We start from the raw sequence: 27,788 nt of genomic DNA on the forward strand, positions 1-27,788 counted from the left end.
TACATTAGTCTGCATGTATTTTTCGTTATTAGCAGTAGGCATGTGTGAATCAAGCCTATTTGTGTGACAGGTGTGCATCCAATGTAGATAGGTGTGTTACACACTCTGCCTATATTCCAGCCAGACTATAATTTGGCAGATGCAATCTCCCAGTGAAAATCATAGACCATTCAATCTGTTATGTGTTTGTATATGGATTCAAAACCCCTAGCTGCATTATGTCACTGCCAAGCCATTGACCATTCCCCAGCCAATGTGTATGAGCCATACATGATTTACAGTCCTCCATGTGTCAAGCATGTGGCCTATTGTAGTGCCAGTACATATTGCCATGGACACACTGTGCAGGATCAGCTTCCAACATTGACATGGGCAATTGCTGAACAAGCAACGTTACCTATGATGTCCCCCCTTGACACACATACACATGTATAGTGCAGGCCAAGATACTCTCACACAGGGTAGTGACAGTGTTCAGTTCTGACATTACTTAACCTCCATTTCTTGACAGCCCCTACCTTATGTGTGGCCTCCTTGAATGCTACCTGTTAGGGATGGAGTTGTGTTTGTGAATGGCCCATGAAATTGCACATTGCCCACACAGTGTAACAATATATGTAGTGGTGTATGGATCTTGGTCTTCAGAAGTCACATGCCAGGGATTTGGGTGTCACTGATATGTGAGATGGAGTCTGTTGAACCTCCTACATCACCAAAGATGTGTGCACCATACTTGTTGTTTTTGTATTTCTGACATACTCCCTGAAGTTAGATTCACTTTCCAATGGTATGCGTTTTGGACAATGAGTAGACCAAGGATTATGTTGTTTAACAAAATTTATTTGAGGTATTTACAAAGTACTTTTTTAGTTGACTATGCATAAAAGTTGTCAACAACTGTCTGTCTCCTGTGGACTCCTGCCACTGTGTTTGGTTGGTCCCCCTCAAGGTCCTCAGCCCCATCATCCTCCTCCTCATTGTGGACAACTACTTGTCCATCACAGCGGATATTGTTTCTGACACACATGGTGCACAGGATAGCACATACCAGCAGGGGAGCATACAGGAGGTTTCCTCCTGTCATGTCCAGGGACCTGAACCGGGATTTGAGAAGGCCAAAGCTCCTCTCCACCATATTGTGTGGTATCCGGTGTGCTTCATTGTAGGTACGCTGTTCATTGTTAGTTGGATTTGCAAATGGGGTCATGACCCACGGCTGTATGTCGTAACCTTGGTCAGCTGCATAGATAAAAGGGAGAAATTTAGTGAAGAGTTGAGAGGGATCTGGAGTATTCCATGGCAGTAGTTGGTTGCAATTTGAGTGGTGACTCAGAGGTGTTTGTGGTGTTGTGTATGTTCCAGGTCTTGTAATATGGTTCAATTTGAATGTGTTGATGTACATGCCATTCTTGGGTACTGACTCAAGGACCGGTATATGACCATCTGGATTCCAATACATATGCTCATCATGTATGCAACATGTTTTGTGTAGTCCATTTTAGTAGCAGGGTCCTCATATTAGATGGAGGCTACCACCTCAATGCAGCACAATGGTGTCAGATGTGTGGCCAGCATAGCTGCCCTACAAAGCCAGCCTATACCGTAAATGTAGGCATGTGGCATTATGCATGCAGTGCAACACTTAGTGAGCCTTAGTGGCAGAGGATGGTTGTGTCAACCATCTTGGCCCTCATCACAAATCTGGTGGTCTCAAGAATGCCAGACTCACAGTGGCAGTTGGACAGCTGCAGTCGTGGCAGTATGACCCCCACACTATGACCATGGTGGACGCACCACGGTTGCACCGCCAACATTGCCAGGTTGCCACCAGCCAGCTGCCTGGCTGTCCCAGCGGTCTTTATCCGCCAGGGCAGCGCTGCAAGCAGTGCAGCCCTCCGGATTTGGACTCCCAAATCTGCCAGCCTTTGCATGCCGGTTCCATCGCCATGCAAGGGCTGGCAGAATGGGGTTGTCAGATGCCTCCTGGAGGCCCCTGCACTGGCTATGCACTTGACATGGGCAGTGCCGAGGTCCACAAGGACAGACCTGTAGCACTTTCTAATACATGAATTACATGCAGTAATAACCGCAACCAGTTCTGAGGCACCCGCCCAAACGCCACATTGCAGCACTTACGAACTGTCTGCAATGTTTGGCTCTCTTCCCAGCTGGGTTTGGCGTACGGAAAATAATGTTTCCGCCCACAGGCCCAGCAGCGAACTCCTAATTGAGCCAGCAGGGTTTAGACCACAATGGTGGTCTAACTGTGGTGGAAATTTACCAACCTGCCTCTGCCGGACAACAGACTCATGATGAGTGTCCAGGTGTTCAAGGGTGTGTATCACATATTAGCATGATGATCACATTTGGTAGCGGTGTATGTCCTAGCTTCTTAGTAATTGGATTTTCAGCTAGACTTACTACATATGCACAGTCCAGACTTTGGAAGGGGGCCCAGTTATTTTTCTAAAGTTTCACTTGGTACAGTGCATGTATGGCCATCCATGTCCTCCATACTCCTACAGGGGTCTACTATGGCATCCATGTACATTACAGTTTAATCTGCACCATGGTGTACTATTGTTAGTCTACAGTACAGGCATGATGGTGTTAGGGGGCGCTAAGAGGGGCATGTGAGGTGTCAGTTGAATAGTTGTGGCACCATTTCTCATGATTCTGCTACATTGTCTAAAATGGCAGGTACATTAGTCTTCCTATGTGTGCAATACAATGCATTCCATAGATGTATGTGCAGCCTACAGGTATGTCGTGCATGTGTAGATGGGATGTAGTTGGCACCACTTGAGTGGCACTTGATGTGGATTGTGCCTGGGTCTTGCACATCATGAATAAGGTGGGGATGTGCCTAGGTGTGACTTTCTTTACATGCTCATGCTATAGGCCACTGGCTTGGCGGAGATATTGTTGGTTTGGTCTAATATGTGGAACTATACTTAGTAGTCAACCAGTGGACACTTGTAGTGGTTTGTGGTCTTGTGACTAAGATGTTGGTGAAGAGCCCATGGTGGTCCACAATGGCCTGCACATTTATCGAATGTGTGTGTTTGTGTTTCCTGTATAAGTTTTTGCGTAGCTGCAGATAGCACCAGTTTTACATGGGTGAAGTCCATTGCACCCATCACATGCGGAAACCTAGCAATCAGACAGAATTCTTGCTTGGCCACCTGCTGCAGTTGCTGGGTGTTTGGGAAGCAGATGTGTTGGGGTGTGAGGCGTATGATTGCATCTAGGACCTTAGGCAGGTAAACAGATGGGAGACACCAGCCACTAGTGCCCCTGTTGTCTGAAAGGACCCATAGGCCAGCATATGCAGAGCAGTGAGGTGCTTTGTAATGGGTGGTATGTTGTAGGGAGTTTGCAGCCTTGCTGTAATGTCTAGTGCAATCTGGTTCAGCAGGCGTAGAATGGACAGTAAGCCCTGATTATGTCTTGCTTCCTGAGGCCAAGGAGGGTTGTCCTCTGCTGAAATATCCTCTCCTGCCTTCTGTGTTGCCTATGTTGGTGCTGTGGTGGAATTTGGGGTTGCTGTTGTGGAGGTGGAGGGAGCAGCTGTCATTGTGGATGTCTGTGGCGTGTGCCTAGCTGGAGCAGTACCACTTCCATGTTGTCCTGGAGGTAGCAAATGTTCCTTCTGTGAATTTTCCTTATAAAGAGGTGTATGTGCCTCATTTTAATGCCTGGCCAGACCTAGGTGTTAAAATTTGATGCAAAACGGGGTTAACGTCATTTTTTTGGGTCCTCCTCCCACCTATGCGTCATTTTTGCATGGGGATAAATATGGTGTTACTTGCTTAGAGTCATTTTTGGGACGGGAATGCCTACCTTGCATCTCATTGACGCAAGGTGGTTTCACGCATCCAAAAATGAAGTTAACTCCAATATTTTGACGCTAGACGGGTCTAGCATCAAAATATAAATATGGAGTTAAGTTTGCGCTGATATTTGCGTCAAAAAAATTACGCAAATTCACCACAGAGTATAAATATGCCCCTATGTTCCTTGTGCTCCGCCAAGACCAAGGGTGCTGGTAAATGGCAAAGTACATTACAATGTTCTTCACTGCACAGCAGATTTTGAGCTCGTAAATATCTCTGAATAAAAATCTGTATAATGTGCATGCCTACAGAGGTGCATGAGTAACACAGGGAAGAAGTGCAGGGCAGGGTCCAAGGGGACTGGCCTTGTCAAATTTGGACAACCATGCCCTATAGAAAATCCGTTTCTGAAGAGAGTCCTCGTCTGCATAGCATTACAGAGTTCATAAACACATTTTAGGCATTTATGTCTTTTCACTTTTAGTCATTCCTTCTACTTTACTTTTGCCTGTAACACGATAATACAGAGTGGTTTCTTATTGGAGAACTGTGACAATTCCAGTTGGGAATACGCAGGGTTTTAAGTGGGATGAAAAAAAGGGGCATGGCTGATGTAATGAAGGGCACAGCTTAAAAACAAGTAAGCTACAAATTTGTGCTTAGGGTAGTATGTCGCCTGACTGGTACTTTGCTGCTTCTTTCTGTCATTTCATCCATATATATATATATTACAACAAGCAACATTACACCTATAAAGACAGGTCCATTGGCTTTGTCAATGGTTCTTACTTGCATAAGAAATAAGCATCAACAATGGCTTTGTTGTATAAAATATTGGAAATGCTGCAGTTCTGAAATGATGAGACTATGAAAGAACTGTATATAACGAGTGTCTTTGAAGTTACATCAATGGATGGTAATGCTGCCGAGTTGAGATTTTTTTTCACCCTGAGGGAAAGGGCAAAAATGGAGAGCCCGAGAGAGTCCCGGCTCCTGCTTTTTAGAGCACCGGCAAGACCAGGCCCACTTAAAGTCCCAGGCATACTCAATGCATGAACCTCAATTCAATACTCAATTACAAAGTCAATGGTTTTACACTGGTGACTTACTACGTTTACCCAGATCAGTACAGTGTGTTATGGGAGGAAAGGGGAGAAGGTGGAATTAATGAGAAAGGAAGTTGTAGTCATGGGCGTAGTGCAGACCGCTGAAGCCTCTGTGGTGGGGGTTTGGGTTCGACCTTAAAAGGTGCCCCTGTTCAGCCTATAGCCAATGAAAATCTGTGAGATATGGGGGACTCAAGGGCCCATCATCTCAGGGGGCTTCATCATTTTGCGTTATACCCCTGGTTGTAGGAAAGGAAGGAAGAAAATGAGAGGAAGATACAAAAACACGGCAAGCATACGGGATTTGGCCAGAAAGGAGAGCGAGGAAGTGAACGGAGTGAGAGGAGGGACAGGAAAAAGGGAGTGAGGAGGAAGGCAAGGGAAAAGGAGGCAATGGATATATGAAAAAGGCATTCATCTCCATAATAAAGGAGACTGACTGCCTTGTAGACTGCCTGCATAAGAAAGTCAACTGAAGTTCTGATTATACTATTAGATATATTTTAAGGAGCTTAGGAATAACGCGTTCATATGGTACCTACACCATCAAAGTTTAAACTGTATGTAAACAACCAGAAATACAAGCTTCAAAATGATTGTTGCAGTTCAGAAGAGGAAAAGGGGGTGAGCTGATAGCAATTACAATGGAAGAGTGTGTGGACAGGCCCCAAGCAGGGTGTGGTGAAGCAGGGGGGCATGTGGGGCCTACGTGTAGGACCGGTAGTAGGAACACTGTGGGGCCAGGAAAAAATTTATTCATGTGCTGCACTATTCAGGGTTTCTAAAACAACGTGGTTTCCCACATAAGGAGACTTTAGTTGGCATGAGTGGTAGTGTGGGGGCACAGAGGCTTCACATCATGGCTGGGGAAGAAGACCTAATTTCTCACTCTCTATGCTGCTCGGCCATCTTCATGGTGCTAGAGGTGCATACTAATCAGAGGAGATGGAGGACGGTTTGATATCGGACCTTGGCACAGACAACGTGAGTGGAAGGAAAAGGATCCAAAGGTGAGGAATGAAGACTGAACACCATGACGGTGGAGCATAAAGTACCCGCAGACGTTGTCAAACGCATGGCATCCCGTTACAGCATAACCTTGCGCATCTGCATAAAGTAAATCACAACCCACATTGCAGAGTAATTCATCTCGGCGGCATGACTGTTTTACAGGAGAACAACATCTTTGGCAGGAGAATAAGCAGGAAGGGTTGCAAGAGACAGTGCTTGGGTCACATCTCTGTAATATGGCTCTGATGTCTTGGGGTACACCATGAGAAGCCAAACCATAACAAGAACTGGCAAAGCCATGAGGTCTCAGCAATAGTGAAACCTATAGGCTTTGCCACTATGTTTTTTTGTTTGCTAGCCGCCATGAAAGCTTGCCCATCCACGATGGCCATTTTTTATATGGGTTTGCTCGAATACTACCCATGCATTTAAAATGCATGAACAAACCCATTAAAAGATGGCCATGGTGAATGCGTGCACATCCGCAGCAGTGATCTTTGCATAGGTTTCTTCAAGTAATGGAAATCAATTCCTTGGTGCCAACCATGCATGCATGCACACTTATGCAAGGTCCTTTTGAAATAGGTGAAAACTCATCTTAAGATAATCACCTGGTAATAGCGCAGCAGGTAAAAAAAAGTTTAAAAAAAATTAAGTTTGAGAGGGGTGGGTAAGTAGGCAACAAATGGGGAGGGGCGTGGTTAGCAGAGAAGGAATACTTTTAAAAAAACGAGTGGGATGGAGAGGAAAGAGGAGAAGCAGCGAAGAATGCAGGAAGCAATTGACAAGGTGGGGAAGACGGGGGAAGCAACATGTTGAGCGAGGGTGGGACCAAGTGAAGGGAAAGGCAGCGAGGGAGAGCAAGAAACCACATGCACTGAATGTAAGCAGCATCCACACTGAAGAATGCAAGTCAACCAATCTGAACACTGTGAGACCGAAATACTCCTGAGCAGGACAAACAGAAGCACAGACAGGAAACGTATTGAATTAATAGAATCAAGTAAATACAAGAGAGACAGACAACTAAAACAGAGAATAAAGGAAATACACGAGAGACAGACAATTAAGACATCCAATAATGAGCAAGAGGCTGACCCACATATATTGAGTGAACCCACTCAATATATATGGGAAAGAATAGGTCTGCCAAAGCAAGACCGGCAAGTAGGTCTACATGACAAGCAATCTGAAAATAGGTGGTATGGGTTGATTACCTTTAACAACCGGTTGCAAGCCGTTATCACACTCATGCTATCCGAGCTCAACTCTGCTAAAGGCATTTAGCTTTGTTCGTCCGTATTTCCATACGTAAATCACAGCGAATTCAAAATGTTGCAGCAAGACTGCTCCTCTGCTTACAGTCGAGGGATCACACCACTCTTGCGAGGATACCACTGGCTACGGGTAGCAAGAGGATCAATGTGCAAAGCTCTATGCACAGTACACAGGACCTCCCAAGGAAGCGGAACACTTTACTTTAAAATAAAATGTAAACAGTACAAAGAAAACAGACATTTTTGCTCCAGACTAGCTCCTCACATCCTCACATTGTCATACTGCCTTACAATAAAGAATCTATAGGAGGATGTTCTCTTTCGGACCAAGCTACACAACTTTAGAATTGTCTACAGGCTAAGACACGCTCCATCCAATAACACTTAGGGTTGAGGAGAAAGGTGAAAACCTAGCTATTCCCAGGACAACCAACACCAATATCCGGAAATATCAAAATCCAGTCGATAATAACTTCTGTTGGCTGGCTCGGCCAATCTTGTCTCTATATGGAATGGTTACCCTTACCCCCTCTTTTTGGCCACTTGCTCTATTAAACAATGAAGTGTCTCATATCCGATGGTAATTAAGGCAAGATACAAGATGCAGTTACAACCATCCATGTTTAGCACAGATAGGCATGAGATGGAATGACCTAAGCTCTATGCATCAGTGTCTTACCCTAGTTTGCTGCAACTATCCACTATACACCATCTCGAAAGGCAGGCAACAAAGTAGGCATACTCCTGAAAGATAGGCCAAACAATGCTTGCCAACACAGGGCCCTAACTTAATCTAATACTTCAGGTTCAACTGGCTATATAATACCTTTATTTAGCTACCTGCCATGCTCATCACATAGGAGGACTGTACCACAGTCCAATCTGGTAAATGTTTAACGCCCTCTTCCCTTCAACTACCTGCACAGCTTTAATAATACTCTAGTGTGGTCAATGTTAATCCAGGATACAGAATCAGAGCTGGAATCTCTTGTATAACTACAAATTCCACAATGAAACCAGCAGATCTAACTAATGCTGCCAGCGTATCTCGAATTGTAAGTCATCTACCCCCCACAATCAATATATTACCACAAAGCAAAATGCTGCACCCAATAGCATGATAACTGCCCCTAAGTGGTCATCACACACAACGCTCACATAGGCTTAATACTTAAACAACACTCTCACAACCACATGCCATACATGGTATACCATGCAATCTTTAGGGACAAGTGCTTAAGCACCTCACATAGGGACAGCAAACACTATATAAATGCTACAATAAAATACAATTAAAAAGACACACCCTTTTTAGGTTGAGCATAGCAGCGCTCAAGAGCTGCTTTTCCGACATGTTGTTATCTATTTGGGCTTTTAACCACGCCCACATCACACCCATCTCTATCACTCGTTCATTGGCGTGCCCTTCAAAAATCGTTCGTTATCATTGGTAAAGGCTTTACGTTTGTCCCTCCTTGGGGCGGCTTGGTTACCGCCTTGGACATCGACCCTGTTACATGGATAATTGCACTTTTGCCAATATGTTTGACCGCGAGTGAACTTCCTTTTGTGTGTCTCTTCTCACTGATGCTCATGGTGGTCATGGCGCTTTGAATCGGCTCGCTTATGTAAAACTGTTTTACTTTCCATTTTCAATTTCTATGGCAAGAAAGTCCAGTTAGAAGTTTACAGTGCTAATAGCAATAACTCGAGCAAATGCTAGACCCATTGCATTGCAAATGCTTGTTATTCAAAAGCCAAGTGCATATAAGCGAAATAATGCAAAGTTAACCAAACTAGAGCTAAAAGTGAAAAAAAAAGATATTGAAAAATGTCAACTTAAAAAATGAAGCTTTTTTTGATCATGATGCATTTACAATAACTACTAACAGGCACTCGGCACTTACACAATGAGGCAGAACGAAAGCTTACCATAGCTACACCCACTGCGCTGGAGACAGCCACGCTCACTAGGAGAAGAGAGCCATCAGAATATCGCTTGGTCAGTCGCCCAATCACAAAGGCTTGCATACCCTGGAAACAAAAGGAAGTCATGTTTTAGATAAAATATTCCGCATACCGTGCTTTCATTTTTTTGCAGTCACACAACTTTTAGCTCGTTTGTCAGGCTAACACATTGCACTAAGTACAATAAAAAACAAGGCTGCTCCTCGCACTCTCAAGTAGATGATGCCAGATCAGAGGATGACAGTCTGTTAGATATGTATCCTCTGCTCAAGGAAGACCTAAATATTGATGGGCCTTTAAACAATGACGGATGTCACAGGAGACTCAGCATTTCGGCTACCTTTTGAGCTGAAAAACACTAGTGCTGGGCTACGGCTGTCTGTTTTCTAGACAAGAACGATACAGGTCATGCAAGGACACCACTGAGTGGTACCACCAAATGATGACAGTAGCACCATCTCTCAGAAGACTTCTTACTTTTCTCTATCCTTCTTTATGTGGCATAGATGGACCCTCCGAGCCTCTTAAGAAACAAGACTCCCTGGAATAATATTCATCAGCATATACACAACACTGTCAGAACAATAGGTCTGTTAATGTATGAACAAGAAATTACATGACAGAGGTTAAGTTACACGTTTCTCCTGAACTGCCTTGTTTGCATATCCCGAAGAAGACTGCGGACAACTAAAATTAGAGCTAAAACATAGTCACACCACACAAATCTACAAGAAATCAAAATTACCAATATTATTGTTTTTGGTGAATTTATGTATTATTTGTCAGGAAGCACACAAAAGAAATAATTGGATTGAACATATGTGATGTGATTTAAGCAATATTCATGCTTCATCATGTAACTTAATGGATGTTGGCACAAAGTGGCATGCCCAGATATTACATTATGTAGCAGTACCAGACTCATAAGAATGCATGGTTCTTCTACAGTTTCAGACTGGGGGATTTGCTGGAGTTACAGCAGCAAGACATTCCTCGGATGACATTGTTTATCCTTTTCTGTGACTGCTATACAATGCAGGAAATGGGCAAGGCAGAGCAGCGAGTATCTTCATGCTCAGTTTGCAGGCCATGTCATGTGGTGTGCAAACTCAGCTTTTTCTTTGTTGCAACTGGGAGTTCGTCTACATGGTGTTCTTGGAGTTTATCAAGACAGTCTACTGAATGAGTAGGACCTGTCACTGAGGGCTATCACTTGCCCTAATCAAGACTTCACAAAAGAAACTTATTTTTGAGGCAGTTGTGAAAAACTTAGGGGCATATTCCTACTCAATTTATGCCAAATTTGTGACTTTTTTATGCAAATTTGGCACAAAACCAACTCCATATTTATCTTTTGACGTTAGACTCATCTATGTCAAAATATTGGAGTTTGCACCATTTTTTAGATGTGTGAAACTACCTTGCATCTATGAGATGCAAGGTAGGCATTCCCATCTAAAAAATGGTGCTAACTCCATAGCACCATATTTACCACCCCCGTGCTAAAATGATGCACGGGTGGGAGGAGGGGCTAAATAATGGTGCAGAGCTTGCTTTGCACCATTATTTGACACCTGGGTCAACCTAGGCGTTAGGGGACCTGTGGACCCATTTCTATGGCTGAAAACCATGGAATGGGTCAACAGGTGTCCTCCTCAAGCCCTAGGAACACCCCCACCCAAACCAGAGGGACACCGGAGGATGGGGGACCCCATTCCAGGTAAGTAGGGTAAGTATGTTTTTTTTTGTATTTTTTTTTTTTTATTAAAGTGTAATCGGAGCCCAACTTGGATCCCCTGTGCTGGCCATTGGGGTGGTGGGTATGACTCCTGTCTTAGGAAAGACAGGAGTCATGTGGTATGGATGGTTATGCATCAGAAAATGATGCCAAGCTGGTTAGAAGCATTTTTTTTGCCTCTAACCAGCATAACGTCATTTTTTTGTGCAAAACTCCCTTCTCCCATACCGCCGCCCCCACCCGGCGAATGTAATTTTTTTGTACGCTAGCCCACCCTTTGTGCTGGCTTGTGGCATTCCATAAATTTGGCGCCCGGCTGGTGCTTTGGAATGAGGCAAGCCGGCGCTATACTTTTTGACGCAAAACTGCGTTTGCGCAGTTTTGCATCAAAAAGAATAAATATGGGTCATAATTTATTAGAAAGAAACAGCACACTTTGAAAGAGTTTGATAGAATCAACTCAATGCAGGACATAAAAAACCAACATAAATAACATGCCTACTTTATATCAATAGAAGGGTGTCCAACAGAGCTAAATTTGTGCTGGTGGTAAGAGAGTAAAAGGCAGAAAAGGGTGAAAGGCAGAAAAGGGTGAAAGAGGCAGAAGACAAAAATGGGAAAAGAAACAAAGGGAGAAACCAGGGATACAAAAGGACCTATTAAGTGAGATAAACACGGGAAGCGTCGGGTGGTGGGAGAAGGCCAGTAGATACTATACTATAGATACTATAGAGACTAGGAGTTCCTGGGATTCAGCAACACTGGCGTGGGCTCTGACGTAAAATATTAGACCACTACTCCTTTTTAGTTTTAAAAAAAAAATGTAACCACTGGTATCTAAGGAGCACCCCAGGACATGAAAAGCTCACGACGGACTGGAAGGTCCATTCTGTCATGTGCCACATCTGTCATGTGCCCCATCATGTTAATGAGTCAGTCCTGCCTACACAGACACGAGGAAACAGAAGTCGAGTGTAACAATGGGGGGGGAAATGGACTCATTCCAAACCCTCATTCTCTGTAGGACCGGGCGACCACGGCATCCTTTCAGGCTGGAATGTGTGTTAATATGACAGACCTGGTATTTGGTGTCTAATCTGAGATATATGATACAAAGTGCATCATCACTTGGTGGTGTCGAGTTACGGTAACAAAATATGACGGTGTCTGTAAACAAAAATTGCTAAATTTCTAGGTGAAAGAACACCAGCCAGGAGTGAAATGGACACCACAAGAAGCCTGACATATATACTAATCCATGTTCTTTTGCCAGAGGACTGATACTGAGAAAAGGTAATACCTGGGTAATCAGCCAGGAATTACCTAAAATAGCATCACATTGATATATACCAAATTGTGCTAACTCCTGAAACTGGTCTGGTAACTAACTAGTGTCACTGCCTTTAAAAAATAAAATATAATAAAATGGTCCATAGCTCCTTCTTATATCATTAACTTCTATTATTGCCCTTTAAGTTATCCTTTTACTCATTCAACGCGATCTCTGCCTGATGCATGTTGCTATATGCATTAGTTGTCCTTCTCTGATTACCACCTCCCACCCCCTTTTTGGTTTACAGGCACACAGCACCCCACTGCCCCTGAGGCAAAGCTGGTTAGTCCTTGCTATAATTTTTGCATCTATCTCTTACATACTCTCACTCATAACACCAACAGGTGTTGTGTCCCATAACCTGATAACCACATATCAGCAGTCATCCCAGTGACATGAAAACACTTCCCATATAGGCTCAAGACAAAAACATCACCCTCCAATCCACTAAGGATCTCCAAACCTTATTGTAATAAGGGCTACTTAAGTTCAAGGAAAATCATACTGAGCTTCCTACATTATTAGTTTTGTAATAGTGAAAACATCAGACAAGATTGCATTAATGGCCAAAATATGCAAGATCTCTAGGAATCATCACCTCAGTACATGAGGCAAGGTTGCCACGAGTAACCTCAAAAAGGCTTTGTCAGTTTAGAATGCCCCTACATGACTAATATCAGCCATAGATGCAGTGCCCCTGGCACCATAGTAATAATGTTAGTTATAAGCCTCCAAAATGTCACATGGTTTATCACTCAGACATATTTTAGAAATTATCATTTTTTCTCAAACATCATCTGAAAATACACACATATTTGTATCAATTACACATTCTCGATGTTGATATACATATCATTTCGACCAAGCAGAAGCTTTTAATTAGTAAGGTGGGCTACACAGAGGAAAGCGACCAGTAGTTCCCGAAGTACTGGTTGGAGAAACCTGCCCTAAAGAGTGTAACTTGCCATCAGTGTGGGTAAGCGATTCAGTGCCCCCATAGGGGTACAATACAATATGTATACAGTATAGCGCACTTTCAGCCATATCTTCTTGAATAGAAATGGTCTCAAAGTTTTACTACAGAGCTCTTTCCTCTGAGCCTGACCTTTCTCAATATAATTTGGTTGTCTTCCCTTTCCATTACACATTTGTTGCTCCTGTGCTCTAGGAACGTACCTTGTGTTAACTGTGAACAGATGCTGCCTATATCATAGCTGCCATCGCTTGGCACTGCATTCGGTTGATGTTACCCGGCTCTATACAGCGTAGGTGCTACGTCTAGCCTGACACTGCACACATCAGACACCGAGGCCTAAAACTCAACATCTGACCACATAACAATGCTGTGAGGGCGTGGCACTCTAGGCCACGCCTACCTTGAGTTGGACTCTACATAGACGGTGAGACCTTAGTGTCTGTCACTCACTGAACACACATGCACTGTCCTCATTTATAAAGCCAGGTGGCCTTCAGTGTGGCCTCGGGTAGTTTCCATTGTGTTTCTCCCCAAAGGACCCGTTGCTAGGTATTGCCACAGCAGCTGATCCCTAGTCAGCCCTAGGGCAGGGTTCCAGTGACAGGTCATCAGGGCTGGTTCTCACAGCCCGTGCTCCACCGGAAGGCTGTGTTATCTGCTAGAATGTCAGGCGCCCCACCTTCCTTTAGTGCGGTAAAGCTGCATACCTGGGAGCGGAGGCATTCTGCACCGTCACAAAAGCTCACATACCTCAAGAGCTCCTGGAGGTCTTGCCTTTGAAGTTGAGCATTTCATTGCACTTATGCTTCTATATTTATCGCAGATGCACCTTTGCCTTATTCTTTAAATGTTAACAATCTGAGCGATAGGCCAGGCGCTTCAACACGCCATCTGGCACGTTGCACCACAGATACCACCTGCTATCTGGCCAGTCTAAGCAGCCGCGGTAGTAAAGACATTACTTTCGTTTCCCTTCTTTCACATGTGTTATGCCGGGAATCGTTTGCAATTAGTCTTGGCTACTGGCATACTTCGAATCTCATAAACAGCGTCAAGCTAGTTCATGTTCTTGCCTGTGTGAGAGAATCACAAGGCCTTCATTCCACTACCCCATGTAGGTGTCCTGATCCACTCCTCAGGCCTCCTCATCTAGAAATACATGCATTCATCTCCTGCGTGGTCATCTCTGAATCTACACTGAGGGGGTCTGCCCTTTTTTAGGGTTGAGCGTGAAAGCGCTCCAGCCTGCTGTACTCTTTCTGTGGACTACTAACAACGCTCACAGCACACCCATCAGTTTCGTTGGTTTGTGGGCTTGCCTTTAAAAATCGCTTTATTCTATTTGTGAAAGGTATGCATATGTCATGCCTTTTCCGGTGTTTAGCTCTCCTTGAGAGCACCGACCAACTACTGAAAACATACGAGACTCCATGTTTTCAGCATGGTTTCTAGCCTACTTTTTTTCTTTTAATTTCCTACGCAGCATGAGCTCGTTGCACATTTGCCAGTACATTTGACTGCAAGCGAACTTCTGTTTCATTGTGTGTGCTCCTTCACGCTAATGGTGTGGTGCTTTAAATCGGCTCACTTATGTAAAACTGTATTACTTTTCATTTTCATTTTATGTGGCAATAAAAGTCCTGGTAGGACTTTACAACGCTAATAGCTCTAAGTCGAGCAAATGCGAGACCTATTGCATTGCAAATGCTTGTTTATATCATGGCACAATTGAGTGGCATAGCAGCATTGGCATGGGCCCAAATGCAAGCAAGAACAAGCATTAGCAAGGCCTTTAAGACCTACTGACTCCATCAATGCCTCTCGGCAATGCTGTACAGCATCAGCAAGATGCTGAGCAGCATGGCCAAAAGTAAAAGGAACGCACATTTACAATGCAATAGGTCTCTCATTTTCTTGAGTTAGAGTTATTGGCATTGTAAATTAATAACTGGACTTTTCTTGCCACATAAATTGGTCAACCCTGCCTCTTAATTTTGTCTTTTCCTGCCATGTAATTCCAGTGGCCCAGCATTTAACTAAAGCAATTCCATTTACTTTTTCCTCTATCTTAAAACATATACAATTATCATATAAACCTTTATCAGAAATAAACTTTTGGCATTTGAGTGCAATGCTCAAAAAACCATGACAAAAATATAATTTGGGATGGATTGGAGGGTGAAGGAAAAGAGGGAGTCAGGAGTAAAGATGGATAGGACAAGTGGTGTAGTAACGGTGTCATGGGTCCTGGAGTAAGAAAGGAAAATGGTTGACTGGAATTTCAGTAGAAAAATACAGCAGTAATCAGAGTTGAGTGAGGTCCGTAGGTCTCTGGACCCCGGTGCCACTGCACCTGCTGCTCCATTGAAAACTAGGCCTCAGGAGAGAAAGCGTTGGGGCAGAAATAGAGAAGCGAAAGGACTACAACAGGGAAAAGGAAGAAAGAGAAGGTGTCACACAGAAATAAAAGAAAGAAGGGAAAGAAAGAATGAGAAAATGAGAACACAACTACGAGAGGCAATAGAGAAAACGTGTGACAAAAGAAAAAAGGGAAGGAAGCTAGCGAATGAAAGACAAAGAGGAAAAAATAATGAAAGAAGTGTGTAAAGAAAGAGAAAAACGAACATTAGAGAAAAATTAGAGGTGGTTAGAGAAACAAGCAGCAAAAGAACCAGAGCATGTATGTATTGACACTTTTTCCACTGACAGAATTGGAAAACCAGTTTGACACTTCGGGTCACGACAAGTAACTAGTGGCTTCCACATACAGACGGGAAGAAGAGGCATTTATAGTAAAACGTGAATTGACAGATAAAGATAAGAAAAACACAAGAGAAAGCAGGGAAGAAAGATTTTTTTAAAAGTGAAAGGATGCATACAGAGTCAAAGGAAAGAACAAATAAAAAATACAAAGAAAGAACGAAGGTAAGGGAAAAAATTGTGAAAGAATAAACGCCTGATGAAGAAAAAAAGAGAGGAATGAAACAAGGAAAGAAATAATTACGTTTTTGCGAGCTTGAAAGAGGAGGTAGCAAGAGGAAGAGGGAAATAAAAAAAGGAAGAGGAGGAGAAATAAACAGTTGAAAGAAAGAGTGAAACTGTTAATGTGTGGATTTTAAGAGCTGGAAAGAGAAAACTGTGGAAGAAGGAAAACACTGAGAGTAAACAGAGTAAAGGAAAGAACGGCATGAGATAGGTGAAACAGACTCTCCCAAATAAAGATGGCAGCTAACAATAGACTGAATTGGCTCCCCCACATCCACAAACAGAAGTCAGAGTGTGAACAGCAAGGGGCACTGCAGAACAGCAGGAGGTGCATTAGCATTTGTATGTGAACCCCAACACAGCAATATTGGGGTGCTTCAAATCAGGGTTGGGGCATAGACACAGCTGTGTCCCTGCCCAGTGCTGGAATAACAGAAAGGCAGCAGGTGAGGAATGAGAAACAGAGCTCTGTGTAATTCCTGGTATAATAGTGGGGATCTGCAGGTTAGGGTTGAGGTGCCCTGACAGAGTTGTATGTGGGCTGCAGTACTGGAATAGTTACGGGCACACAAGGTCAGAAGTGAGGTATGTTTACGGAGCTATGTACGAAACCTAGTATTGGTGTGCCAGTGTTGCCGAGTATTAGCTTGGAGGTGCCCTGGTGAAGCTGCAAGTGGGGCCCAGCATGGGAGTGGCATTGCCTCTGAACCACAGAAGCGAGGAGTCCTGAAAGGCATGTGTGTGAGCCTTAGTACTGAGAAGAAATGCGCACTGAATGCTAGAATTGATAGATTCTGGTGGAGCTGTGGAGGTTCCCATGTACAGTGGTGTTGGATGTTAGGCTTGAGGTGCACTGGCTGAGCTGTGTTTTGCTCTTTTGGGTCCAGTATTGGCTTGGCAGTGGGACTGAATATTAGAATTGAGCTGCTATAATGGAACTGTATGTGTGCGGGGTCCTAGTATAAGAAAGGAAGTGACTTTGCCAGGGTAGAACTGAGGTACACTGATGGAGCTGCATCCGTGGTCCCAGTACGGGAACAGCAATGTGTACTGACTGTAAGAACTGAGGTGCTCTGACAGATAGTGTGTGCGGGGTCCTTGCACTGGCATGGCTGAGAGCCTGGAGTGTGAGAACTGAGGTGCACTGATGGAGCTGCGCCCGAGGTCCCAGTACTGGAGCAGCAGAGTGTACTGACTGGAAGAGCTGGGGTGCTCTGACAGACAGCGTGTGTGGGGTTCCTAGCACTGGCACGCCTGAGGGCTTGGAGTGTGTGAACTGAAGTGCATTGATGGAGCTGCACCCGAGGTCCCAGTACTGGGGCAGCAGTGTGAACTGACTGCAAGAACTGAGGTGCTCTGGCAGACACCATGTGGAGGGTTCCTGGCATGGCTGCAGGCTTGGAGTGTGTGTGTAAACTGAGGTGCACTGATGGAGCTGCACCTGAGGTCCCAGTACTGGAGCAGCAGATTGTACTGACTGGAAGAACTTAGGTGCTCTGGCAGACAGCGTATGTGAGGTCACTTGCTCAGCTGAGGGTCTGGAGTGTGTGAACTGAGGTGCACTGGTGGAGCTGCACCGGAGGTCACAGTGCTGGAGCAGCAGAGTGTACTGAACGCAAAAACTGAGGTGCTCTGGCAGACAGCATGTGTGGGGTTCCTGGGACGGTTGAGGGCTTGGAGTGTGTGAACTAAGGTGCACTGATGGAGCTGCGCCCGAGGTCCCAGTACTTGAGCCGCAGAGCGTACTGACTGCAAGAACTGAGGTGCTCTGGCAGACAGCGTGTGTGGGGTTCCTGGCACTGGCAAAGCTGAGGGCTTGGAGTGTGTGACCTGAGGAGCACTGATGGTGCTGTGCCCGAGGTCCCAGTACAAGAGCAGCAGAGTGTACCGAATGGAATAACTGTGGGGGGTTCCTGGCACGGCTGAGGGCTTGGAGTGTGTGTGTGAACTGAGGTGCACTGATGGAGCTGTGCCTGAGGTCCCAGTACTGGAGCAGCAGAGTGTACTGACTGGAAGAACTGAGTTGCCTTGGCAGACAGCATGTGTGGGTTCCTGGCACTGGCACGTCTGAGGGCCTGGAGTGTGTGAACTGAGGTGCACTGATGGAAAGGTGCCCAAGGTCCCAGTACTGGAGCAGCAGAGTGTACTGACTGCAAGAACTGAGGTGCCATGGCAGACACAGTGTGTGGGGTTCCTGGCACTGCTGAGGGCCTGGAGTGTGTGAACTGAGGTGCAATGATTGATCTGTGCCCAAGGTCCCAGTACTGGAGCAGCAAAGTGTTTTGGCTTGAAGAACTGAGGTGCTCTGGCAGACAGCGTGTGTGGGGTTCCTGGCACTGGCACAGCTGAGGGCTTGGAGTGTGTGAACTGAGGTGCATTGATGGAGCTGCGTGCAAGGTCCTAGTACTGGAACAGCAGTGTGCACTGACTGCAAGAACTAAGGTGCTGTGGCAGACAGCGTGTGTGTGGGGTTCTGGTACTGCACAGTTGAGGGCTTGGAGTGTGTGAACTGAGGCGCACTGATGGAGCTGCAAGAGGGATCCCAGTATGGAGCCGAAGTAGGCAGTGTCTCTAAGGATGGCAGAACCCTGGTAGAGCTGGGTGACTAGGCTATAAGCAATTACAAGTGATCCTCCACCCTTTCCCAGCACCAGGGACCACAGGCAGGCACACTTGGTAAAGAAAATCCAAGCCAAAGAAGGGCGGAGGCAGGAGGCTGTGAAAGGGTGCACAGAGCCCACAAAGACCAAATGTGACCAAGATAACGGACTGATATATAGCCTTGTTTACAGCTAAACTCAGAACAAAAATGTTCTGCATATGAAAAGGGAAGCTTCCCTGGACATGAGCAGGAAACAAAGTAAATAAAAGTCCCTTACAGACCAGATAAACAGGACAAAGTGTAATTATACAGTAGTTGGTCCCTGCTCCCACACAGAAGAAGGAGGAACTAAGAGGCATGACTGACCACTAGCAAGCAAGGACTTATAAATGACACTGAAACTAACAAATGAAATAGCTGGAAGCCAACAGAACAAGTATACTCACAAGTATACAAGAGGTTGTACGCTTACGTTCGACCTAAAAAAGTGCAATGAAGTGACGGTAGAGCATGCATGTGTGATGACGTATGCATGCATACATCATTATTCAATTGCTCCTACAGATGATGAGGGTGGCAATGTTTTTACCTAATCTAAGATTGATTGGTAAAAAAAAAACAAATGAAAAAGAAGAGGGGAGGCCTGGCATGGAGCCAAACAAGATGCCTGCTGCCTTCTAATGGTTCATGTGGTGCAGCTGCAGCGCCCCGCTAGCCTGGTGGGCCCCCGGTTGGCTGCATCTCCCGCCCGGTGAGTTGGAGGTGGGTTCAGAATCGAGCACAGTGTGCCCTTCAGGCCATCGGGACTTGCAGTGTGGCCTAGACCGTTAAGGATCTCCTGGAAAAGGAGGTGCACACCCATATGGCTCAGTACATGGCCTCCCTTACCCTATCTTTCTCCTCAAACAGCTGGAGCTTGCTCAAATCCAGATGAACTCGTACTTCATGAAGGCGGCTAAGAAGGCCGTATTCAAACTGCAGTAACTTCACTACGATCACACGGGAAAGGCAGGCCAGCCGACTGGCTTCTGGCCACCCAGCTGTACTGATGGGAATCACAACTTGCTATCCCAGTGATTTGTGACCCCGCGGACACCATCCTTAATCAAGCCAATTACATCTTAGATAGCTCTTCATATTATGCTTCTCTTTTTTCCACAGATCACAGGGCTTCAGCAGAACAGCTGGAGGTCTTCCTGGCCCCTCTGCATTCCCTGTTGCTGTCTGCTGAAGGCTGAGAGGCCCTGGTTGGGGCCATTACAGAGAAAAAGGGGGCTGACGTCGTTGTAGTCATCTCAACATGTAAGTCCCTATGGGAGGATGGGTTCCCGATGAGTTTTATAAAGCAGGGAAGGATCTCTTAGTCCCCTACCTAACTAGGGCTTTTTGAGAGGCCGAGGAAGTGGGCACGCTGGGGTCTGTCGCCAACAAGGTGACCATTACCCTTCTCCTTAAGGTCTGTAAGGACCCACTCGACTTGGGCCAGATACCGACTAATTTTGTTGCTCATTGTTTATACAAAGATACTGGCGAAGGTGCTGGCTGCTCGTCTGGGTAAGGTTATACTCCTCCTGATCCATGAGTCTCAGGTGGGCTTTGTTCCAGGACATAGCTCTTGAGACCACCTCTGCCTCTTATCTCACCTGCTGTGGCAGACAGAGGATGATCCCTCAGAATGTTTAGCACTCTCCCTAGATGCAGAGAAGGCATATGACCGGGTTGACCGGCGCTATCTCTTCCATGTTATGTCACATGTGGGTCTGGGTAAGAAATGTATTCGAAAGATGCGCCTACTTTATAATGCACCCAAGGCTGTGGGCTGCTATTGGGTTCCTGCCTGGTGGCGCGAGGGACCCGCCAGGGCTAACCTCTTTCCCTTCTTTTGTTTCTCCTCACCCTGGACCCTAGGCAGCTGCAATCCAGCATTCCCTGTGAGTGACCGGTGTCCTGGACCCGGTGGGTGAGGTCAAGGTGCTTATATATACTGATGATATGCTGCTGATCCCACAATGTCACCTTCGGCTGCAATGACCCTCATTGATGATTTCTCCCTGCTTTCGGGGTATAAAATCAACTGTTCTAAGAGTGAGGCCTTGCCCATGTCTCCCTTGATCACTGTGGCCTGCGTCAGTGATTACCCTTGCTGCTGGGTTTCATCTGGTATCAGTTATCTAGGCGTTAAGGTCAACAGGGGCCTCATCAATCTGGTGGAGGATTAATTGCTCCCGCTCCTGGACTACTCGAAACAGATTTCCAGAAATTGCCTCTCTTAAATCTCTCCCTCTGCAGATGGGTACACACTGTTGAAATGACTGTTGTCCATGGTTTAATTACCTTTTTTGAGATGCTGCCCCTATGTTTTCCACAGACTCTGCTTGCCTCCATGGATGTGGAGAGCAGCGCTTACATCTGGAGACTTCAAATGATGCACCTCTGGGCAGACATGGAGCTGGGGGCCTTTGCTTGCTGCACATGCACTATCTGGAGTTCCAGCCATCTCAGGTGGTGGTGCACTTGGCCTCTGATTGGGACGCCCCGCTCTGGATGAGGCTGGAGCAACATTTGCTTGGCATTCCGTCTCCGTCACTGCTGCCTTATCTGCTTCCCCCTCAGGGTACAGTTTCTTCTAGTCCCATCCTGGAGTCAACAACTGCGGCATGAAGGGAGGTGCACTGATTGCTTAGAGTGCCCCCGCTACTACATATGAAGGCCCCGTTGTGGCACGCTTCTGCATTTGCGAATTGGGGGGTCATTGTTCACGCAGTAGTCCTGGTGTCTATGGCGATTGTTCTTGGCGGATCAGCTGTTTGAGGGGGCTACACCCAAGACTTTCACAGCTCTTTGCACAGTGGATCACTGGCCATCCTGACAATTGATGCACTGCCTGAGGGCGGCCCTGGGGTTCGCACTGATGCCACTTCCCACTTTGCCAGTCCTGCAGTATCTTGCACTCTCGGTCCCTACCTGAGCCTAGTCTCAGGCTTAGATGGGGTACTCATTAAAGTTCTGCATCCTGGTCCATGCAGCTCTGTGACATGGCTGTCATGGCAGGCGTTACTCTGTAAGGCATATTCCCGGCCTAAATTCCTGTATTTCAGGGTGTGCATAATATATACTGGTCGATGTGGAAACTCATGGGGGGCAAGTTACTCTCTCACGACCACAGCTGGAGATGCAATACCGCTTGCTGTGATCTGCTTCACATTCTTTGGATATGTCCGTCTTTTGCAGACTACTGGGCGAGTATATGCTCTCTGCTTCGCTGTTACTTCTCCATCCCCGTTCCCTCCTCATCCCATCTTTCTCTTCTCTATGATATCTTAGACCTCCCAGGCGCTCACGCCACGGCAAAGTCATGCATCCTATGGTATTGGAGGCAGCTGGTGGTCCCCGCTGTTGGGAAATGGCATGATGAACTTCATTGCATTGCTGCACCGAGTGGATGACTTGCAAGGTCAATGACAACCTAAACGTCTTTAAGGCAGTCTGGTGAACTTTTTTTGTTGTTGGCCTGGATTTTCCCTGAGGTGCTTGATGACCACATTGCCCATAGGACCTATAGGCTTTAGTTGTTTCCTGTCATGCTTCTCTAGGTACTGGCTAAAGCTTCTCCTGTTCTTTGTTCCCCCTCCTGGCACTTTGTGGCCATTGACCCTTGCAAGCACTCCCTCCCAAGGCATCAGCACGGTTTTCCCCACCTATTTCTCCTGCCCTTCTGGACATGTGCCCCCCCCCCTTCAACACTCCTCCCCCTCTTCCTATGGGCAGTGGTCCGCTGCTCCCCAATTTCTCCATGACCCTGCCCATAGGCTGTCGTGCACTCCTGGCCCAATATGCTTGGGGGAGTGCTGGCCTCTGCCCCCGGTTGTGGGTTGTGGTCTGCTCATCTGCCTCCGTGGTCATCCCAGGTGGGCGCCTCAGTTGCTCCTGGGTTCTGCCTGTCTATATCGGCTTCCCTTTTTCTGCTGTATATTTCCTCTGTGATTTGGAAAACTGGAAAATTCCTAATAAAGAATTGTTAAAAAAAATGGTTGTTTTTTTCAAGGAGGAGTGTCTGTTAGCAATTTGCTACCTAGTTCTCTCTGCAAAAAAAGAATTAATTTTTTTTTAAAAAGAGGATGGTGGGTGGGAGAGCAATGGACTAGCATTGGGGAGAAAATCAACACACGAGGGAGAGCAACACAGAAGTGGGGGGAGAAGCACACAAGTGAGAAAGCAACACAGTGTAAGGGAGGGAGTTTGGTGAGGTGAGAAGCACACGAAAGACAGCTTTCAAAACGATGGAGACAAAAACACAGAAAGTAAAGGGTGTGTTTGGCAGGGAGTAGAAGCATACGAGGGACTAGAAAATACATGCACTCTTATGGCATGATTACGCAAAAAGGAAAAAGAAGTTCCATAAAAGCAAGCAGTGGAAGGATAGAAGTCAATCAGACAATCAGAGAAATGGTTAGGAAGGCTATGCTTCAGATGAGGACAAACACAAGATTGACAAGTTGGTTGGTACAAGCAAAGCCATAGAAAAAGAAGCTAGTATATTAGTGTGCCAATAAAGTCAACTAATGGTAAGCTATGGGCGGGCTGTAAGCCCATGCACTTTCTTGGTAAGCTTACACATGTCTTTTGTAACCAGACAACTAGTGCTGTCTTGTAGGCTTGACCTAAGAATAGGCCCTTGCTCTTGGATGAGCAGTAAACACAGCTTTGCTTGTGGTTCAGTGAGCCACTCACGCCCATGGGTCCTGGTGTCATCGTATCTGTTGTTCTAATGACAGCTGAATCAATGGCACAATACACAACTCCTAAGAAGAAAAGGTGGAAGACAATTAATCTGTTAGACCCCAACAGAGAGATAAAGGGATGGGTACTAATGGGCAAAGAAGATATTGTTTTCTAAGTCACGTTACAGATTGACTCTCAATATTTGGGTGTCACATGAGGAGAAATAAGGATATTTTAGTAAAATGTAAACCTATATTTGTCTTAAGACTGATACCAACGTGCAGAGCATTGGCAAGAGCAGAGTGGGTGGCTGCACTGTGGTACATACAGAGCCACCAGCCATTGCCTACTCTCAGCGCCTGATGGGAGAGGGAAGGAAGGATCCTGGATGCACTGGCAGGTTTGCCTTTCACCTCATTGCTCTAGAACGGGTAGTGAGGATGTCTGATACCAGATGGAATTTGGACTAGAACTATTGTACAGTAATGTATTACTTCTTTTGTAACAAGGGCTAAAAAGCTTGATTAGGATAGGTATGCACAATGAAGGATTCCGTGCTTCGGGATTTGGGGTAAGTCTTATTCAAGAAGCAGCCCTGGGAGCAGATGCATAGACCTATCATCAGTAACTCCTCCCTCCCAATGTCAACTCCGCAATCCAAGAGTTTCTCACATTCTTACAATAAAAAAAAGGTTCTACGTTACATTTGTGTAGCAGAAATATACGCAACATTGCATTACATTTCTCACTTCTAGCAGTGGTCAGTCTTTTGCTGATGGCAATAAGATGCCTGGGCGAACAGACTTCCCATGGGCCGAGCACTAATTTGGCATAGGATGACTTTAGGCATCTGTACAGAGGTACCCTAACCCCTGGATGAGATGTATTACAGCTTGTTATTTTTATAACTTTATGTTTGTGATTTTATAAAAACAGTGGCTAATCAAATGAATCAGAAACGGCTCTTTCTCTATGTGGTCTGAAAGGGCTCTTTTCTCTTCCTCATTGAGGTGCTCCTTTCGGCCAAGAAAATAGGCTTTTGTGAGTCCACACTAGCTCTGCCTTTTACCCATAAAGTGATGAGCTTTCCCACCACCAGCATGAAAATGACATAACTCCACAGAGACCTGAAAGTGGACTTTATTCCTGGCAAGGAATGAAATCCTCATAAAATGCCTAAATCTGGAACTTCAAGGAGTGGACTTAAAAAAGAATGATAATTCAAGACTGTGGCCCATTCAAGTTCTAGAGTCCTCAAAACAGGGCAGATGGTTATGTGTTATGCCTGTTCAGATAAATACTTTCACAAGGCCACCCACTCCGCCCACGTTAGATATTTTGGAGAATCATACAGTCACACCTAGTAGATCACAGCTTCCTTCTCTTCATGCAACCAACAGAAAGTGCTGTTTGACCAATGCTACTCAACTGACTGGGATATATTATTTGTTTATCTCTTTTCAGTACAGTATATCCAGCGTGTTGGATTTATCCTCAATTGATGGTGAGGGTGGGCATTGCCTCCCTGGATGGAAAGCCCCCACTGATGGAAGCAATAATTGATAATTCTTATGCACTATGCCAACATCAATGATTTTGCAAGAACTTCAATTTCATGATCTCCTGTGTAAATGTACCTCCATCCACCTACTGGAAATGAGACCTGATCATATAATATTATCTATCAAAGTGATCCAAGTCAGGCAGCAGACTAAAGCACAGCTTTTAATACAGAAGCTCAGTTTCATGATACCTTCTATTTGCTAAATGACAGCAAGCTCTCATCAGGAGTGTCTTACAGTGTCCTCCTCCTGAGAGAATGGCGACAGCAACTGCATTAAGAATTACACTGGGGTGTCCCTTTAGATATTGTCCAGAGTGGACTACAGTGTGGATGAATAAGGAACAGCCAAGAATGTGCTCACACCTGGCAATGTTTCTGCCTCTGTGCAAGCCCCTTTCATTCACATGGTATGGCAACTGAATCTTGACTCCAGAACATTGCTCTCCACCTAAAACGTGGGAACTTGCCCAGGGATCCCGACTTTCTTGCATAATTTACATGGCACTCTAAACCTGAAAGGACATTGATTTGACTTAGATTAGATATGTCTGTTCATAGCTATGTCTCTGTGTCGAGCTATAAAGAGAGAGAAATACATGTCAGGGACTGCTGTTATTTAGTCCAGGTCGGACTGGATGGTATTTACCAATCCAAAGCAGTAATAATGTACCTGGAGTGGTAAAAGGCTTTTCTCATTTTTCAGCTCAGCGTGGCTGGCACAAGCTAGTCCTATGCTTAACGATTTTTGCTGTAAAAATGACAACATTCTTTGTCACCTTTCTAGCTCAACTTGGATGGCACTATGATAATCCTATGCTTAGAAACCTCTGCTAGAAAAACTGTTGTGGTTGTAGATTGTAGGTGGTGTTGTAGATTTAGACTGCTCTATATGAAGGAGCTGCTCTCCACCTAAAACTTGGGAGCTACTGAGGGTTCCCTATTCCTATTGTGGTTCAAAATGCCCTCATTTTATTTGGTTATGTTTTACAATAATATATATGCACCATAATATCATGTTTTTTTAAAGTTGAAATATTAATAAACATATTTCTAAATATATTTATTTTTAACAAACATAAATTTAATGTTAAAAAGATATTGTGTTTGGCGTTAGAGTACTAATTTTGACCTCTCCACTTATATATACTTTCCCCATTGTTTGTTGTACTGGAGTGAGAGTAGTAATTCTGATGCCCCACACAAATTACATGTGCCTTTCCCAGTGTTCATGGGACTGGAGTTAAATATTAGATCTGAATAGATCTGAACCACTCTATTGTATGCACTTCCCCACTGTTTGTGGGACTGGAGTTAAAATTGTAAATCTGGACCCTATAATAGTGCTTAATTTGAGCCGGTTCCTGCAGGTGGGGAACACCAAGAGTTAGTTTGCTTTACCAGAGCAAGAGTGGAAAAAATACATAAGGGAAGAAAGAAGGAGAAAGAGAAAGATGGAAGACCAGAAAACAGAGACCAAGAAAGAAAGCAAGGATGAACAAGAACCCGAAAGAGTGAGATAACGGGGCAGAGAGTGTCTGGTGGTGGATGAAAGAGGCATGAGGTGGAATCAAGGTTAGACAGTCTTGGTATTTAGCACCCCCAACATTAAATAGCACCAGCCACAGGCTTCGGAGCAAACATCTGCACACTAGCACTTATTCTTTTAGAAATTGAGCACTACCTCTTATATATGCACATCTGTCAATGCTTGCAGGACTGGAGCTAGGAAAGCAACTCTACTCCCGGCCCCCAATGCTATCAACTAACCCCTAAGCTTGTGAGGGTGTATCTAGAATAATAAATCTGCCCTCCACCCAACCATGTATATGCAATATCCCCATTGTTTATAGGACTGAGGTTAGAGGTTAGAATAGCAAATCTGCACACCCCACAACACATGGCCTTTCCCAAGTGTTTGTTGGGCTGAAGTTAGAATAATAAATCCAACTCCTCCAAAGGATCTGTGCTTTCCACAATTCTTTTTGGACTAGATGAACAATAGCAACTCTCACAATTACATTCAATTATATATACATATATACATGTTTTTAATGTTTTTAAGATTTCTATTAAAGGAGTATATTTAAAAGAGTTTTGTTATTTATTTAAATATTATATAAAGTATTTACAATCGTTGAAAGAATTTAGAATACGTTTTGAGATATATGTGCTTCATTTAATATCTTATTTTAACTCTCCATGCTTCTTTATTGTTGTTTTTAAAAATTAAAATATTTTCATGTTGTAGTTTTTTAATAAATAAATTTAATTGTGTATAAGAATTTTTAAAGTATGTATTGTTATCTATAAAGTTTAATGAGAACCAGTTAACATAACTATATACACCAGATTGTGTTAATATAATGATACATCTTTTGAAATATTAGTTGAATTCTATATTTTTGGGAAACTTAAGACATATATATTTGCAGTTTTATTTTATTTTTAAAACAGTTGAAGTCTAGAGCACTTATGCTTGTTTACAGAAGTAGTTTTAAATATACAGTTGTGAAATAATTAACCTTTCTAAGTTAGATTTATTTTTGAATCATTTAAGCAATATTTGGCAATACCATTATTTTTGTGGTGGAAAATTTTGTTTGTTATAGTGTTATTTGGAAAAATACAAAATTATTGTCGTAGATACATATATACTGTCTATATAAGTCA

General features: G+C 44.6%; 1 protein-coding gene across 2 annotated transcripts in view; it reads right to left on the minus strand.

The window, feature by feature from the left end:
• SLC22A18 (solute carrier family 22 member 18) overlaps positions 1–27,788 on the minus strand; it is a 757,096-nt gene that overhangs the window by 116,608 nt on the left and 612,700 nt on the right. For both annotated transcript variants that reach the window (XM_069223018.1, XM_069223019.1), the window contains exon 9: positions 9,163–9,264. In XM_069223018.1, the coding sequence (XP_069079119.1) occupies positions 9,163–9,264 (102 nt within the window). The remainder of the gene's footprint in view (positions 1–9,162; positions 9,265–27,788) is intronic.

Source organism: Pleurodeles waltl, chromosome 3_1, assembly GCF_031143425.1.
Source record: "Pleurodeles waltl isolate 20211129_DDA chromosome 3_1, aPleWal1.hap1.20221129, whole genome shotgun sequence".
NCBI lineage: Eukaryota > Metazoa > Chordata > Amphibia > Caudata > Salamandridae > Pleurodeles > Pleurodeles waltl.